At 55.0% G+C, this 16770-nt stretch overlaps 1 protein-coding gene across 1 annotated transcript in view; it reads right to left on the bottom strand.

Moving 5' to 3' along the window:
- CAMTA1 (calmodulin binding transcription activator 1) overlaps positions 1 to 16770 on the bottom strand; it is a 694930-nt gene that overhangs the window by 12912 nt on the left and 665248 nt on the right. The window contains exons 13-20 of the mRNA XM_014546182.1: positions 14724 to 14920; positions 14261 to 14339; positions 13713 to 14028; positions 12789 to 13318; positions 7570 to 7757; positions 6448 to 6694; positions 5182 to 5253; positions 1792 to 1979 (exon numbers count right to left, since the gene is read on the bottom strand). Of these exons, the coding sequence (XP_014401668.1) occupies positions 1792 to 1979; positions 5182 to 5253; positions 6448 to 6694; positions 7570 to 7757; positions 12789 to 13318; positions 13713 to 14028; positions 14261 to 14339; positions 14724 to 14920 (1817 nt within the window). The remainder of the gene's footprint in view (positions 1 to 1791; positions 1980 to 5181; positions 5254 to 6447; positions 6695 to 7569; positions 7758 to 12788; positions 13319 to 13712; positions 14029 to 14260; positions 14340 to 14723; positions 14921 to 16770) is intronic.

The following is a 16770-nucleotide window of genomic DNA, read 5'->3' as shown; positions in this document are numbered from 1 at the left end:
GGTGGGAGGGGTGGGGGAGCACCCCCAGCTTGCCGGGAGCCAACGTGACACTGACAATTGATGTCAGAACTGTCCCCCCGACTCTGCCAGGTGCTCGCTTTGCTGAGAAAGGCGTCCCAGGCTCCTCCGTCTAGGACAGTGATGGCGAACCTATGACACGCGTGTCAGAGGTGACACGCGAACTCATTGTTTTGGTTGATTTTTCTTTGTTAAATGGCATTTAAATATATAAAATAAATATCAAAAATATATGTCTTTGTTTTACTATGGTTGCAAATATCAAAAAATTTCTATATGTGACACGGCACCAGAGTTAAGTTAGGGTTTTTCAAAATGCTGACACGCCGAGCTCAAAAGGTTCGCCATCACTGGTCTAGAAGCTGCCCTGCCTGCCTTCAGCACTCCCTCTGGGCTACTACTTTCTAAACTTCAGTCAGCGTGTCTCCCTGTCCTCACACACGCTCTCAGCAAGAGCTTCTCTCCACTCCTCCCCGGCCTTCCAGGTGGTGACAGCGCATCACAGCGGCCACCGTTTCCAGTGGAAACTTGGCTCCTGCCAAATCCTGATACAAGTGGAAATGCGGTGGAGACGACAAATAAATGGGTGGGAGGCGAGGACAAAATAAGCCAAACAGACCAAGAGGTGACGACAGAGGCCTCACCTGCGAAGCCTGGGATCTGGAAAGAAAATCACTGCACAAGCCCCCCCCTACACCCCCACTGCCACAGGCCCAGGGCAGGGCCCCTCCCTCCGCGGGCTGTGTGCACCTGAGCCTGCACCCACCTGAGCCTGCGCCCACCTGACCTGTGCCCACCTGACCTGCGCCCACCTGAGCTTCTGCCCACCTGACCTGCGCCCACCTGAGCTTCTGCCCACCTGACCTGCGCCCACCTGAGCTTCTGCCCACCTGACCTGCGCCCACCTGAGCTTCTGCCCACCTGACCTGCGCCCACCTGAGCTTCTGCCCACCTGACCTGCGCCCACCTGAGCTTCTGCCCACCTGACCTGCGCCCACCTGAGCTTCTGCCCACCTGACCTGCGCCCACCTGAGCCTGCGCCCACCTGACCTGCGCCCACCTGAGCCTCTGCCCACCTGACCTGCGCCCACCTGAGCCTCTGCCCACCTGACCTGCGCCCACCTGAGCCTCTGCCCACCTGACCTGCGCCCACCTGAGCCTCTGCCCACCTGACCTGCGCCCACCTGAGCCTCTGCCCACCTGACCTGCGCCCACCTGAGCCTCTGCCCACCTGACCTGCGCCCACCTGAGCCTCTGCCCACCTGACCTGCGCCCACCTGAGCCTCTGCCCACCTGACCTGCGCCCACCTGAGCCTCTGCCCACCTGACCTGCGCCCACCTGAGCCTCTGCCCACCTGACCTGCGCCCACCTGAGCCTCTGCCCACCTGACCTGCGCCCACCTGAGCCTCTGCCCACCTGACCTGCGCCCACCTGAGCCTCTGCCCACCTGACCTGCGCCCACCTGAGCCTCTGCCCACCTGACCTGCGCCCACCTGAGCCTCTGCCCACCTGACCTGCGCCCACCTGAGCCTCTGCCCACCTGACCTGCGCCCACCTGAGCCTCTGCCCACCTGACCTGCGCCCACCTGAGCCTCTGCCCACCTGACCTGCGCCCACCTGAGCCTCTGCCCACCTGACCTGCGCCCACCTGAGCCTCTGCCCACCTGACCTGCGCCCACCTGAGCCTCTGCCCACCTGACCTGCGCCCACCTGAGCCTCTGCCCACCTGACCTGCGCCCACCTGAGCCTCTGCCCACCTGACCTGCGCCCACCTGAGCCTCTGCCCACCTGACCTGCGCCCACCTGGCCGCCGCTGGCCGCACCTCCGGTAGCTGCGGTAGAACTTCTGGATGAGCACGGCCGCGCGCCGGCTCTGCTGGAACTTCTTCTGCTCGTAGTAGCTGCGGAACTTGCTCTGGATCAGGATGGCGGCCTGGGTCATCTTCTTGTACAGCGCGTACTGCGGAGACAGAGGCAGAGCGTGACCACGGGAGTGAGTGCGCGGGGCTGTGCTCGGCTCTCGGCGAGAAGTCACTCTCCCCTCGCCATGTTCTCCGTTTCCGGCTTAACTGCCAAACAGGCCCACCAGGCCTCTCTCCACCTACCTTTCCAGAACGAAAAACATTACCTAAGGGTGACCTCCCGACGATGTATTATTTTTTAAGGTGCTTTGTTCCCCCCAAACCCCCAAATATATTGCCCTTCTTGAAAAAAGTTTTTAAAAGATTTTTCTAAAATTGATTTTAGAGAGGAAGGGAGAGGGAGAGAGACAGAAACATCAATGATGAGAGAGAATCATTGAGCGCTGCCTCCTGCACGCCCCACACTGGGGGTTGAGCCTGCAACCTGGGCATGTGCCCTGACTGGGAATTGAACCCTGACCTCCTGGTCCATAGGTCGACACTTCACTACTGAGCCACACCGGCCGGGCAGAAAAAAAGAATTCTCAATAGCAATCCACTTAGACACTTAGGAATCTTAGAAACACACATGGAAGTAAATGTTAAGTGTTTAAGATGAGTACTTGCTCCCCACTCTTGGAACCTTTTTAACTACCCGCCGTTATGCCCCCCACTCCCCCCTCACTATCAGCCCATCAGCAAACTCCCGAGTTACAAGGTCCCAAACACAAGGCTTATCATGAAACGCTGACACCTTCGAGCCACTTTAACCTGCGGGAGATGAGCACTCAGAGGGCCAACGCCAGGCAAAGCCGCGAGGCCCGGAGAGCCGTTGTCACCGGGCCAACCGGGCCGGCTCGGGCGCTGGCGGCTGGGCTCAGGGAGGGAGGAAGGCACGGGAGCAGGAGCCCCGTCTCTCTCCGTCTCCGGGCGCTACAGACTCAGAGCTCTCCGTCCGTAAGAATCTACGTCCACGTTGCTCAGGAAACAGAATACGACTGGGGGGTGGGGGGACGAGGAAGCGCTCGGCTTGCAAGAGGGCAACTTACCATCGGAGGGAAACGCTCGCAGGACATCCCTGCGCCTAGTGTGTCTGCATGTATGCGGTGGAATGAGGGAGGGAAGGGGCCTCCCGGGCTGTGCAGGACACAGGGCCCTTCTGCAGGGACCTTCTCGCCTAACCCCACCTGATTCACACTCCCATTCATCCAGGAGTTTTTTTTTGTTGTTGTTTTTTTAAATATGTTTTATTGATTTTTTACAGAGAGGAAGGGAGAGGGATAGAGAGTTAGAAACATCAATGAGAGAGAAACATCGACCAGCTGCCGCCTGCACACTCCCCACTGGGGATGTGCCTACAACCAAGGCACATGCCCTTGACCGGAATCGAACCTGGGACCCCTCAGTCCGCAGGCCGACGCTCTATCCACTGAGCCAAACCGGTTTGGCCGTCCAGGAGTCTTTTAAGACAAGGACGCCGGGTCCCACAGCGCCTCGGGGGCTTCCTGGCGGCGTGCCCTGGGAGAACGGGCAGTTTACTTTGTGGCTCACGGGGCTCACGTCACTGGCTGGGATGGGCTCTTCAGATGGACATCAGCCCAAACAGTGTCCAGTTATGGCTGCTGAATAAGCATGAGGCCCCCGGAGGACAGACGCCCTGTTTTTTTTTACTCATGACCCTGCCATCGGAATGGCCCCTTCGTGTCGCTGGTGATGGGAGTGGAGTTTGTGACTCTGGTGGAATGGTTTGTGAGAGGACTGGGTGTGGCATTACCTTCAAGACTATCCATGTCAGCTTTGGGGGAGAAACAGAGAATACAAGATTAACGTTAGATCGCTCGACGGAAGGAAGCTGAAAAGCCAGAACCAATGACACTCCCACCACCGCCACCACCAGCAGAAGGGCGCGCTGGCTGGATCCAGGCCTCCGCCTTCCAAAAGACTTGCCTCCTATGGGGCAGTATTGCAATAAAGGATGCCTTCTGTCCTGCTGGCTGTAGATGACACGTCTTTGGGATGGGATTTAAAAAAAAAACCCACTCAGAATACCAAACTACCAAACTCAGATTTGGGAATAGATCCCTGTTGTCGTCACAGACTTGAAGCTCTGATTCTGGGTGTCTATCGCTTGTGCGAAGAAGCCCGCCCACCGAGAGAAGCCCGTGCGCAGAGCAGCGCCCCCTGCCTCCGGGCTGCGGGAACTGCGGTGTCAGCGTTTACACAATAAACCTTCATTTTCTGGGATCATGAACTCAACTGGCTAAAGCTGAAGAGGCCCCCTCCCCCACCCCACGCAGGAACAGAGCGTAATCCCAGAGAAACCTGATAAAAGGCAACCCACATCGGACACCAAAGCCCTGGATCGTATCGAGGGAACATCATCCCAAATTTCTACGTGCGATTATACACCTTGGCATTGAGCAGGCCCCCAATACACATTTAAAACCCACGAAAAGCACAACCCGATAGAAGGTTCCAGAATCTACCGACAGGACTGAACTTTAGCACATGAACCACTCAAAGCTCCATCAGGCAACGTCTTCTATTTTCTAACCTCCTCGGGGTGGTTACAAAGATCTAATATTTAATTTCTCTGAACCTCAGCTTCTTTGGCTGGAAGACGGAAATACAGTTGTTTCCCTTAAATGATGGTAAGGAGCGGGTGAGACGATGTGCCTGGAAGACCTGGTCCCTTTGAGAGTCAGCCCCCCTTCCCTCTGGCGGGAGCTCTGTGACTGCGGGTTGTCCTGGAAACCGTCACAGGGCAGCCAAGAGCGCGTGGCTGCCCTTCCCGCATCCCTTCACTGAGCACTGCAAACGCACGTTAAGGTTCTCAACGACGTTTGTGATTCTTCACCATAAAATGCGTAAGAAGCAGCTGCAAGGAAAACTGGCTGAGGATGACATAACTTAGTTCAAGGTCAAGGACAACAGCCAGCACTGACCTCCAGCCACCACAGTCAACTCCGTGAGGCCCTTTCCTCACCGCGGGGCTTATGGGTGAAGTTATGGCAACACAGACCCTCACAGACCAATACCAAAGGCCAAACACTGGAACAGAAGTTATGTTGTGGCCTATGTCTAGTTGCCGCTGGATGTTTTTTTTATCCTTTTCTCTTTTTCCCCCTCTCTGGAACATTTTCCTCCTGTTTTTAATCAAGGCAGCTCAGAGGCGGCCCTCGTCCTGGGCTGGCCTGCCGCCCCCGGCAGCCCCCCAGGAGTGTCCTCGGGCGCAGTCCCCGGGGCCCTGCAGGTGGTTACCTGTTTGTACTTCCTGTAGCAGCGCTGGATGACGGCAGCGGCCACTTCCTGCTGTTCTCGCAAGGGTCGGCCCTGCAGGGAGTCGGGGGGGAAAAGTAAACCGTGACTCAGTATGAGAAATGTGAGCCCGCCTGTGGCTTCGAGAGAAGCATCGCCCATTTCATTAACTTCATCAGAACTGAGACCCCCAGTGTTCACCAAAATACGGTGATAATGAGAAGTACACATTTCAAAAAATGGATTTACAGACTAATCTCCAAATATTCTTGCTTCTAAATAGAGCCATCATATCTGGGTGTTAGGTGACCTAAAAAACATATTCCTTTTTGCCCGGCCGGTGTGGCTCAGTTGGTTGAGCGTTGTCCCATGCACCAAGAGGTCACGGGTTCGATTCCCCATCAGGGCACATGCCTGGGTTGTGGGCTCCATCCAAGTAGGGGGCGTGCAGGAAGCAGCCGATAGATGTTTCTCTCCCTCTCCCCTCCCCTCTCTCTAGCATCTGTGAAACCCTATTTTAAAAATATGTTCATACACAGAGTATGTAACCCGTCAGGGAAGGTGCCATGTGCCCGGGACCTGCCCGAGGTCCACTGTGTCCTCTGAGACCCCAGGCCTCCACCAACACTGCACATCCAGATGCTTCGCCATAACATTCTAGGGGTCCTGGGCTGCCCGAGGCCAGGTCCCAGGCCTCCAGTTAGAAGCCCCCTCTTTAGGCCATAAATTCCTGTGGCAGAGGCGTCAACTTCCTTCATATCAACTAAATGGCAAGTGTCTGTTTTCATGACCCACAACAAATTGAGATGATGACAACCATCGCACTACTGGTCAAACTGATGTCACTAAAGCTTCTGAAAATTATTAATAATCCCAGGTGACATGAATTAGTAATTCAAATAAAGATCCTACAAACTCAGAAGGAAGGAAGAAATGGCCCGTGTGGCCCTAGTCGGTTTGGCTCGGTGGATAGAGCGTCGGCCTGTGGACTGAGGGGTCCCGGGTTCGATTCCAGTCAAGGGCACATGCCTGGGTTGCAGGCTCGATCCCCAGTAGGGGGCGTGCAGGAGGCAGCCAATCAATGATTCTCTTTCATCATTGATGTTTCTATCTCTCTCACCCTCTTACTTCCTCTCTGACATCAGTAACAATATATTAAATAAATAAGTAAATAAATAAGAAATGGCCGGTGTGTTAGCGGGAACACTCATGACCTTCTCTACCTCCCGGGCCTGAAGAAGGGACCATCAGGACTCCGATCCCCTTTACCTTGTATTTCCGGAAGGCGGTCTGGACGAGCCTGGCGGCTTCATAGAGCTCGCGCTGTTCGTGGTCAGACAGAGTGAGCTGGGCGAACTCATTCTCCACCTTCTCGCTGGTGGACGCGCTCAGGAACTCCGACCAGTCCGCCGCGGAGGGCAGGCTGGGCTTCTCGAAGGCCATGTCGCTGGCTGGAGAGCCCCCGGGGCTCAGGCTGGTGTTGGAAGAGGGGGTTAGAGGCTCGCTATACGCGCTTCTGGAACGAGAGGGGACACGGGGGAGGCGTGATCCATCTGCACGGCCCACGACACGCTGACGTGAGACAGATGGGAGCCGCCGGGAGCCACGGGGGCTGTTAGGAATGTGCTTTCATTCCGGAGCTGAACACACCCGACTTTAACTGTTCTTCTGTCAGCAAGTTCACACGGGACACCCACCATGCGTTCAGCCCGAGGCTGAACACTAAACCCACCGAGCACCCTGCCCATGGAAGTCCAGTGATTCTGGGGGGAAACCTTAAGATTCGCTGTCTCACAGACTCTGAGATGGGGAGAAAAACTGTGGAAGAGGCAAGGACGGGAGCCCTAAGGCTTCCTCGCTTAAAAAAAAAGGTCTTTATTGCTGACAGTATTACAGACGCCCCTTCTCTTTCCCCCATTTGCCTTCCCCCCTGCACGCCCCCAGGCCTTCCCTGCACTCTCAGCTGTGTCCATGGGTTATTCGGATCTGCATGTAAGTCCTTTGTTAATCTCTTCTCTTCTAATCACCCCTCCCCTCTGGGATCTGTCAGTCTGTCCCATGCATCTGTCTCTGGATCTGTTTTGTTCATTTATTCTGTTCGTTAGATTCCACATGCGTGAGACCGTGTACACGCGTCTTTCTCTGACTGGCGCACTGAGCTTAGCATGAGGCTCTCCAGGTCCCTCCAGGCTGTCCCCCAGGGCGAGAGCCCCTCCCCTTCCACAGCTGCACAGTGTTCCGCGGTGTAGATGCACCGCAGCCTTTACACACTCATCGGCTGACGGTCGGCAGCTTCCTCCCTCGCTTCGTGAGGTCTAACCACCCGGCATCCTCAAACCCGGCTCGCCTCCCAGGCCCTCAGACCCAGGAACTTCTCCCGCGCCGTCGGACCTGAGCTGGGCGGCATGCGGCAGGTGGTCCACGTCCGCCAGGTAACTGGCCAGCCAGCTCATGGTGCTGCTGATGGTGGCCGCCTCCGTCCTCTCCAAGGCCGGGGCCTCCATGGGCACGAAGTTCTCCTGCTTGATGCGCTCAGGCGTGGCCTCAATGATGTGCTCCGCCAGGGTCATCATGTTCACCTGGAACGGAGACGCAGGGCATCGGGTTCGAGGGACTCAGAGCCCGCCACTCACCCACCTCGAAGAGAAAGGACGAAGGGATCGGCTTACCCTCCCCCCAACCCACTCCAGTGTCCCTGTCAAGCTTTACACCCTTCCCCCCATTACCTCCAAGTCCTATTTTTTTTTTAATATATTTTTACTGATTTCACAGGGGAAGGGAGAAAGGAGAAACATCAATGATGAGAGAGAATCATTGATTGGCTGCCTCCTGCACGCCCCCTCCTGGGGATTGAGCCTGCAACCCAGGCATGTGCCCTGACTGGGAATCAAACCGTGACCTCCTGGTTCATAGGCCGACACTCAACCACTGAGCCACACCGGCTGGGCCCTCCAAGTCCTATTTTGGCTAAAACCTTAGTCGTCTTACAGCAGTCCGGGCTGGTGCCTGCTCGCTCCTCTCAGCTGGGGTCACCCTCTGAGTGGCTCTGTGACTGGGCAGTTCTCTAGCAAGTTGTATGAATGGGGTGACACCAGGGGTTACCTAACCAACACCCACCCCTTTGCCTGGAGAACCCCAGGTCTGTAGGGAGTAGCAGTGAACCAGACCCCCTGGCACGGCTGGTGGGTGACAAGCAGTTATGATCACCCTCTTCTTGATTTCCCACCTTCCCACGCACCCAGGGACCTGCTTCTGGACAATGAGCCTCTACAGAAAAGAAATTTTTAAAAACTAAATCACTCTAGTTAGGTTGCTGAGATTTGCACCCCAAACACATTCCTAATAGTTACGTCAGGAAGCCTCAAACTAGTCTGGAGGGAGACATATGTTTCCAGAATTAGAGACAGACCTTGTTTTTAAAACGTCCTTGCACATCTTTTGATAACGGAACGTGAAACACAACAGTTGAAGGTTTTGTTAAAGCCTCACCCGAGGATATTTTTTCCATTGATTTTTAGAGAGAGGGGAAGGGAGGGGGAGAGATGGAGAGAGAGAAACATCGATGTGAGAGAGATACATCCATTGCTTGCTTCCCGACTGCGCCCCAACGGGGACCGAGGATCGAGCCTGCAACTGAGGAACGTGCCCTTGACCGGAATCGAACCTGTGACCCTTCGATCTGAGGGCTGATGCTCTAACCACTGAGCACCGATCAGGGCAAGACCTGAAGTTTGTAAGCGGATCTATGCAAGGGTGACAAAATGCTTATCTTACAACACAAACCTCAAAAACATCCTGCTGAGGGAAAGAAGCCAGACACCGAAGACCACATATTTCAGGATTCCATTTCTACAAAATTTTTAGAAAAAGCAAAACTCTGAGGACAGAAATCAGATCCGTGGTTGCCTAGGGCTGGGACGGAGCGGAGTGACGGCAACTGACACAGGGACATGGGGTGAAGGGGGGGGAGTTCTCGGGGGCCCTGGCGATGGTGGCACCGCTGTGTCCCTTCACCAAACCCGTCAGTGGGACGTAGGAAGGCTGAAGAGCTGAAGTTTGTAAGCGGATCTATGCAAGGGTGACAAAATGCTTATCTTACGACACAAACCTCAAAAACATCCCGCTGAGGGAAAGAAGCCAGACACAGAAGACCACATATTTTAGGGTTCCATTTCTACAAAATTTTTAGAAAAAGCAAAACTCTGAGGACAGAAATCAGATCCGTGGTTGCCTAGGGCTGGGACGGAGCGGAGTGACGGCAACCAACACAGGGACGTGGGGTGAAGGGGGAGTTCTCGGGGGCCCTGGCGATGGTTGCACCGCTGTGTCCCTTCACCAAACCTGTCAGTGGAACGTAGGAAGGCTGAGTATTATGCACGTTACGTACATCTCAACCAAGCTGCCAAACACACGTATCTTGGGCAATTTTCTACATAGAACAACAACTATTTCTGTAATAGGGATAAAAATGAAGACATTTAGGGGGAAAATATCACAGCTTTTCTTTCCCTTTGATATTGGCTCTTGATTTGAGGAGGAAGTAGGTCCTACTTTGATTTTCTTTTTCTACCAGGGAGGTATTCAAATATTTTATTCAAAGCAAAGTGGAATTTCTGGAGACTCAGGAACCTGGAGCCTGGCACTACTGTCCCCCCCAAATCCTCCGTTTCGTAACTGTGGCAGTGTGAGAACAGCTCGAGACCCTCAGCGCACACTGCAAATACCACGCAGCTGACTTCTTATCGCTGCAAAAAGGCAGTGACATTTAGATGACTTTAAACCAAGTAACAGGCTCAGCAGTTGGACCTGAAAAAAATCATGACGTTCATTTCTAAATTTCTCGGCTGGTGGTCAGAGAAGGTAAAGATCGCCTTTAAACGGGCAGCTTCGGGTTTTTATTTAAATTCTCTTCGTGTCCTGGCACATGAGCAACATTCAGAGATGTGCCTGGAGTCCCTAAAAGGAACAACTGTAGATAGACATGTGCTCTGTGTCCGAATTACCTGCATCTGCATCAATATATGTCACCTATAAACACATACCGGAAGCCAAGCCTCCAACTGCACTGTTCAGTCTGAGGTAGGGCATTAGTCTCACACTGCGATGAAGGCTGTGGTTCCGCATTTCTTTGTGTTTCCTAGCTTTTGCTTCACATGTAGAAGCTGTGTGGTTAGGTTCACAGGGGTTCATAGAACTTCACTGACACCATATAAATTACATATTTATATACATATGCATACTATTTACCCTGAATTGTACTGTTTGCCTTTTTTTCTTTTTATATGTATTTGTCTGTTGTATCTTTTCCCATCACCTTGTTTTCTTGTTTCATTTCATTCTAGTTGTGTCTTGTACAAGCAGCATAGAGTGTATTTTGCTTTTTTTTAAAACCCAATCTGAGCACCTTTTAATTATAGAATCATCAGTTACCAAAGTGGGAATGAATCATGTTTGAAAATATTCCTCTGTTATGTTTTCCACTTATCATTTCTGTGGTTGCCTGTCCCTTCGTTGCCATTCCTGAATTCCCCCGACGGGGCAGACGTGTTTTCTCCCGCAGCGACACAGTGATTCTGTGCTGCCCACGAGCGTGGCATCTGACGAGCACGTCTCGGCCCACACGGACCCGTCGGCGTCAGCAGCGGAGCCGAGCCCACCGGCTGCCGGACAGGGGCGCTGCTTGAACACGTTCCCTCCTCCACCTCCCTACCCCCCGGTTTTGCTAAGATACTAATTTAGAATTTTAGTTCCGGGTATTTTTTAAACACTATTCCTTTTTCATGTACGAGCCCCCTCTTAACAACTGCCTCACACCCAACCCCACTATCGATAATCACGCGGATGGATTGGTTTACTGTTTTATTGTTCATCCTCCTCAGTTCCCCTCCTTTGAGCTACTGATTTTCACAGTCTGGTGATTTATTATTAAATATCGTGAATACTGTCCTAGATGACTTACTATTGGTGTCTGACACGGGCTCCACCAGGACCTGGCAAACTGTGGCAGCCCACCCACCAGCTACCTGCTGGTGTCAATAAAATTTTATTGGCACAGAGCCACACCCACTGGTCCAACACTGCCCGAGGCTGCTTTTGTGCTAGAGGCAGATGGAATCGTCATGACAAGTCTGATGGCCCACAAGGCCTGCAATATTTCCTATTTGGCCTTTACAGAAAAAACTTGCCAACCCTGGTCTAAGCTATGACTTGATTCCCCGGCAGGTAGATCCGTAGTGGAGCCCCCAACCCACCCACAGGGATGGGAGGGCCCTGCACAGGTGTGAGGTTCACCTGTGCTAAACAGAGGGCGGGTAGGATGCGACCCCAGGAGCCGTTCATGGCTCCTCTCCCGGGAGCTCCTCTCCCTGGGAGCTCCTCTCCTGGGAGCTCCTCTCCCTGGGAGCGCTGCAGGCTTGTGGGCCCCCCTCTCATCACAGCGATGCTGCAGGCACAGGTGCCCTAACAAGTGTCTCATGGGGTCTTTCCCTTTTACACTTGTTCTGGGTGAAGTCACTGGGAGGTTGGGAAGGAGAAAGCCAAGCACGTGTCCTTAGGTTGCTCGCTCGGTCCTCTCCTCTGCAGTGCATTTCGATGAACGAACTGCGTTTGCTTAACAGCCGCACCTCAGGTTCACTTCAGGGCAGAGCCTCTTAACCTCTGCAAGTGTAATGCCCAGGAGGATTCTGGACTTTCCAGATCCATCGGTCGGTCGGTCAGCAGCCCGAGGGATATTTCAGAGCTTGTCCTCAGAGCCTGGTGCCACCTGCCCTTCATGGCGAGGTGATGGTGGCGCCCATCCGTCACATGCTCTCCGCAGGCCTCTGCTCTAGCTGTGCCAGGCCGTGACTCGATCAGAGCTAATCCAGAACCAGTGGAATCCTGGACGCCAGGGAGAAGGGTCCTGGGTGAGTCTGAGGAGCTGGTGCCGAGAGGGAGGGCTCTGCGGAGACCTGGCCGCCAGTGTGAGGCCCCGTTCACGGTGCTGAGCCCCGGAGTGAACGCGTGGCCCAAGGGAAGAGGAAACCCCAACATCATCATCATGAGGCCAGACGTCTCGCCCTGGCTGGTGAGGAAGTCACAGGACCTCCGGAAGGTGACTGTAGTCTGAGGAGCTGGTGCCGAGAGGGAGGGCTCTGCGGAGACCTGGCCGCCAGTGTGAGGCCCCGTTCACGGTGCTGAGCCCCGGAGTGAACACGTGGCCCAAGGGAAGAGGAAACCCCAACATCATCATCATGAGGCCAGACGTCTCGCCCTGGCTGGTAAGTCACAGGACCTCCCGAAGGTGACTGTTAATATCCAGGAAGCCCTGCCCTGGCGGGTACGGCTCAGTGGATAGAGCCTTGGCCCGCAGATGGAAGGGTCCTGGGTTCGATTCCACTCAAGGGAACGTACCTGGGTTGCAGACTCGATCCCCACCACGGTCGGGGTGCGTGTGGGAGGCAGCCAATCAATGTGTCTCTCTCACATCGATGCTTCTCTCTCTCTGTCTCTCCCCCTCCCTTCCACTCAATGGAAAAATATCCTTGGGTGAGGATTAACAACAACACCACAAAGATCCAGGAAGCCTGGCGATCCCGGCCTCGCAGGCTTATCACCTGGTGCGCGCTCACCTGTATGTCATCCATGGGCTGCGAGCCGTCCTCGGCCTCCGCACTGTCCCGGTAGGGCCCCATCTCTGTGTGCGCCACCTCTCTGCTAGCCATCATCAGGACACTCATGGGCTCCCGTGGTCGCACCTGTGCAGGTGCTGCCTCCTTTCCTACACTGGTCCCCTTCGGACTGCCCGTCACCTGCACTGTAGACACACCAATGGAAAGATCTTTGGGACTCCACCTCACTACGGGCTGGGGCTGGGCCGCAGCGGCTCGGAGTCCCGCCGGCTCCGGAGAGGGAGGGGAGGGTGCCCGGCTGCAGGCCCTCGCGCCTTCCCTGGGGCTGAGAGTCTCGGGGGCGGCCTGCTTAGAACTAGGGCTCTGCTTCCTGATCCTGGGCTGCTCCAGGCTCAGTGCAGTGGACAGCAGCTCCTCCTGCCTCGCCTGGAAGGACTCGGGGTTCAATTTATGCTTTTTGGGAGCTGGATAATCTTTGTGGCTCTCACTGCTGTAGTAATTAGAGGGTTCAGACCGAGGTCTTCTCAGCTCTGAAAAGCACAGTAGAAAGGACAGTCAGGACAGGCGATCAGATCAGGAGCCCTAACGAGCTAACGCGCCCTCTAGGCCCGGGAGACACCCAGGGCGAAGCCGGGCCTCAGACACGTCCCTGATGTTTACACACCCCCCCGAAGCATCTAGTGGACTCAGATCCTCCTCCTCCATCACTTGCAGTTCTTTCTTGCACAGACATAGTTTTTTTTTTTACTTTCTGCATTTGGGGGGTAGGGAGCTAGGGGAGTCACACTAGGCATTCTTACAGCTAAAAGGCAACTCAGAGATAGAAACCCCCCCAAACCCATCAGTGAGCACCCTAAGGCCTCTCCTGAGGGACAGCACCTGGGGGCTCGGCAGGTCTGAGATGTGGTAACTCTGAGTTCTTACCCGGATTGGTACTTGCAATGACGGTGACGCCTTTGGGGATTTCTGGAGAGGCGATGGCCTCGCTGTGCCACTGGGCCATCCAGCTGTCTGCATGGGGCTCCTCGCTCGGGGGACAGTGGATTCGGGGGCTCTGTCCCAGCGGAGCCTGCTCCCCTCTCTGCAGGTGCTCGAGACACTCGGCTAACTTCACGTGACCCCGCGACCTGGCGATCCCCAGAGGCAGCCTCCCCAGGGAGTCGGGGATGGAGATGGCCCGCCGGTCCCACTTGTACAGCACGACCGCGGCCTCCAGGTGCCCGAGGGCGCACGCCCACATCTGAAAGACAGAGACAGAGCGGCGTTCTTAACGGCGAGTTCCAAACACACTGCATCCGGCCGCTGCGGCCTGGTCCTCGCTGGCTCCCTCCACGGGGCCACGAAACATCATCGTCGCCAAGTAGCTCGGATAGACGTCACGTGTCCATGAGGGACCACGCGGGGGCCCGGCCTGTGCCCATCCCTCTGCCCGCCTGGAGAAGCGGCGTGGGGACCAGTGAGTGTCCTCTTACCAGGGGGGTGCAGGAGAAGTGGTCCACGTTCAAGGGGTCGACTTCCAGCTCCAGATCGATGCTGTCCGCGTGCTTCGTGCTGCAAAGGGAGGGGCCGGCAGCGACCGCCCAGTGAGTCCACGTGGACAGGAAACCCCTGACACGTGCACACCCCCACAGGCGCGAAACCGAACGGAGCCTCTAACCCCCGACGTGCAATAGACTCTGAGCTTCACAGGGCGGCTTGGAGTCTCTCCACTTGGCGAGGCCCCCAGAGGAAGGAAAAGGCCCAACATTCAGCTGGCATCTCCCTGAGTGTTTCTTGGGCAGAAGCTCATAAAACTCCCTTGGAAACCGCCCCCAGAGAAGTCCTGGCTCACAGGCCAGACCGCACCCTGAGTGGCCAGACCTCTGTCCCCTGGTGAGCCGCTGGGAGGGGGAAGAGGGGTGGGTAAGTGCATGTGGAGGGGGCGCCCGGCCTCACCGCCACTTGATGAGGGTCTGGATGAGGGTGGCGTAGCCCTGGGCGGCCGCCAGGTGCAGGAGCGTCATCCCGCGGAACGTCTTCGAGTGGATCAAGTGCTTGGACTTCGCCCAGCAGGCCCGGCTCATCATCTTCTCGCACACGACGACCACGCGGCTCTCGAAGCAGCTGCCCAGCGTCCCCGGGCCCGGAGCGCACTGCGGGGCGAGCACAGGGAAAGCGCACGTGAGGCTCGGAGGCCCCGAGGCCCCGCGGCAGGTCCGCAGCCAGAGCTCCGTGATTGGCAATGCGAGGCGGGAACCACAGGCTGAGAATGGGCCGTGAGGCAGAGACGAGAGGGTGCTCAGCTCAGCCTGCGGCTCGAACCCGCCACCATAAGCCCCAGGAAGTTCAACTGCTACAGAAATGCTGTTGCTCCTCATTGTTTTTCCGTTAAGTCTGGGGGAAAAAGCCTGCGAGAATAAAACGGCAGATGATGGCAATAACGTCATCTCACTAGAGCTGTAAGAGCATCTTTGAAAGCACAGCTGGGCGACCTTGACCTGCAGTAGAATGACCTTGACCCAGAGTCCGGGCAGAGCTGCTTCCTATGTAGTGGGCATGACCACAAGCACGTGGGATTCACCAGGGAGTGAACAAAGAGGGATTTAAAAAAAAATCTTCACTTGAGGATATTCTTTCCATTGATTTTTTAGAGAGAGTGGAAGGGAGGGAGGAGGGGGAGAGAAGAAGAGAGGGAGAGCGAGACAGAGAAAGAGAGACATCGATGTGAAAGAGACACATCAACTGGTTGCCTTCCACACGTGCCCAGACCGGGCCCGGCGAGTGAACCTGCAACCTAGGTACATGCCCTTGACAGGGAACTGAACCCTCAGCCCTTTGGCCTGAGGGCTGATACTCTAACCACTGAACACACTGGCCAGGGCAAGAGGGATTTTTTTTGCATTCAACAAAAACAGCCACGTCTCCAGCACGTCAGGTGGACACAGATACTTACTGAAGCCAAGTTAAATCGGTGAACGTGTGATCACCAGCAGCTAACAGGGGGTCAGGTTATACCAGGACAGTGGCTGAGCGGCCGAACTGTAAAATGACATCCTATTCCCTGAATGCAACCTTTGTGGACTACAGGAAAGTGATGTCAAGGGAATCTCCTACTTTAGCCGTGAGCACAGTAAACAACGATTACTTTTTTTATAAACCTTTGTGGTACCGGTGAAAAGAAGCCTATCTCAGCCTGAGTGATATTTTACGGTGTGCCCGGTCTATCCTTTTCCACCGATTTCTGAGGGTAGGTGAGAAATGAGAGGAAAATTCAGGGGGAAAAAGGAGGTTAGCTCTTGGGGTGTGGTATATTATGCCTTGCTTTCATCTATTATTACAAATATTACCAACCCTTGATATTCACAAGGATCATAAAACTCAGTGTTCACTTCATGTAATTGTTCAAAGAAAATCATTCCTTTTGAAGAGGAAGAGGGGGAATTATGTGAGGTTTTGGCAACGACTCGGTAGCAGAGGGAAGAAACTCGCAGTCCCTTTGCGTTTATTCTGGGGTCTCCTGAAAGATCACTGCTCCCTCGGAGAGGTTCCTGAAATGAAGCTCCTAAACGAAATGTACATAAAGCCTTCGAGACTCTCAGGCCCTGAAACAGCATGTGGTGCTGTCCCTGTCCTGGGCAGGAGGGGGCGCCCTTCATGAAATCCATGAACAGGCATGCGCAGAAGAAGGAGCAATGCTGTTTTTACTGAAAAATTACTCAAACGGTTTCTCTGGGCCCTTTTCCCGTTGGTCTTCTTGAGTTTCTACGGGCTCATGAATGAATGACCAATTGAACTCAACACCAGTGTACATTTGGAGCGAAGACAGAGACAAGACTACAAAACACAAACTGGATTCTAACTGAAGTCTGCACCCGCAGCCCTGAGTCACCGCAGGCCTCACTCCCCGCAGGCGACAGCGGGGGGCCAGAGACCAGGGACAGGGTCCGAGGCCCAGGGAGGAAGCACGGGGCCGGGAAGCAGCCCTCGGACTTCGGCCTCAGCC

The sequence above is a fragment of the Myotis brandtii genome, unplaced genomic scaffold (genome assembly GCF_000412655.1).
Source record: "Myotis brandtii unplaced genomic scaffold, ASM41265v1 scaffold434, whole genome shotgun sequence".
Lineage (NCBI taxonomy): Eukaryota > Metazoa > Chordata > Mammalia > Chiroptera > Vespertilionidae > Myotis > Myotis brandtii.
Note: the sequence above shows the minus strand (reverse complement) of the source record. Positions and strands in the feature narration are given on the sequence as shown.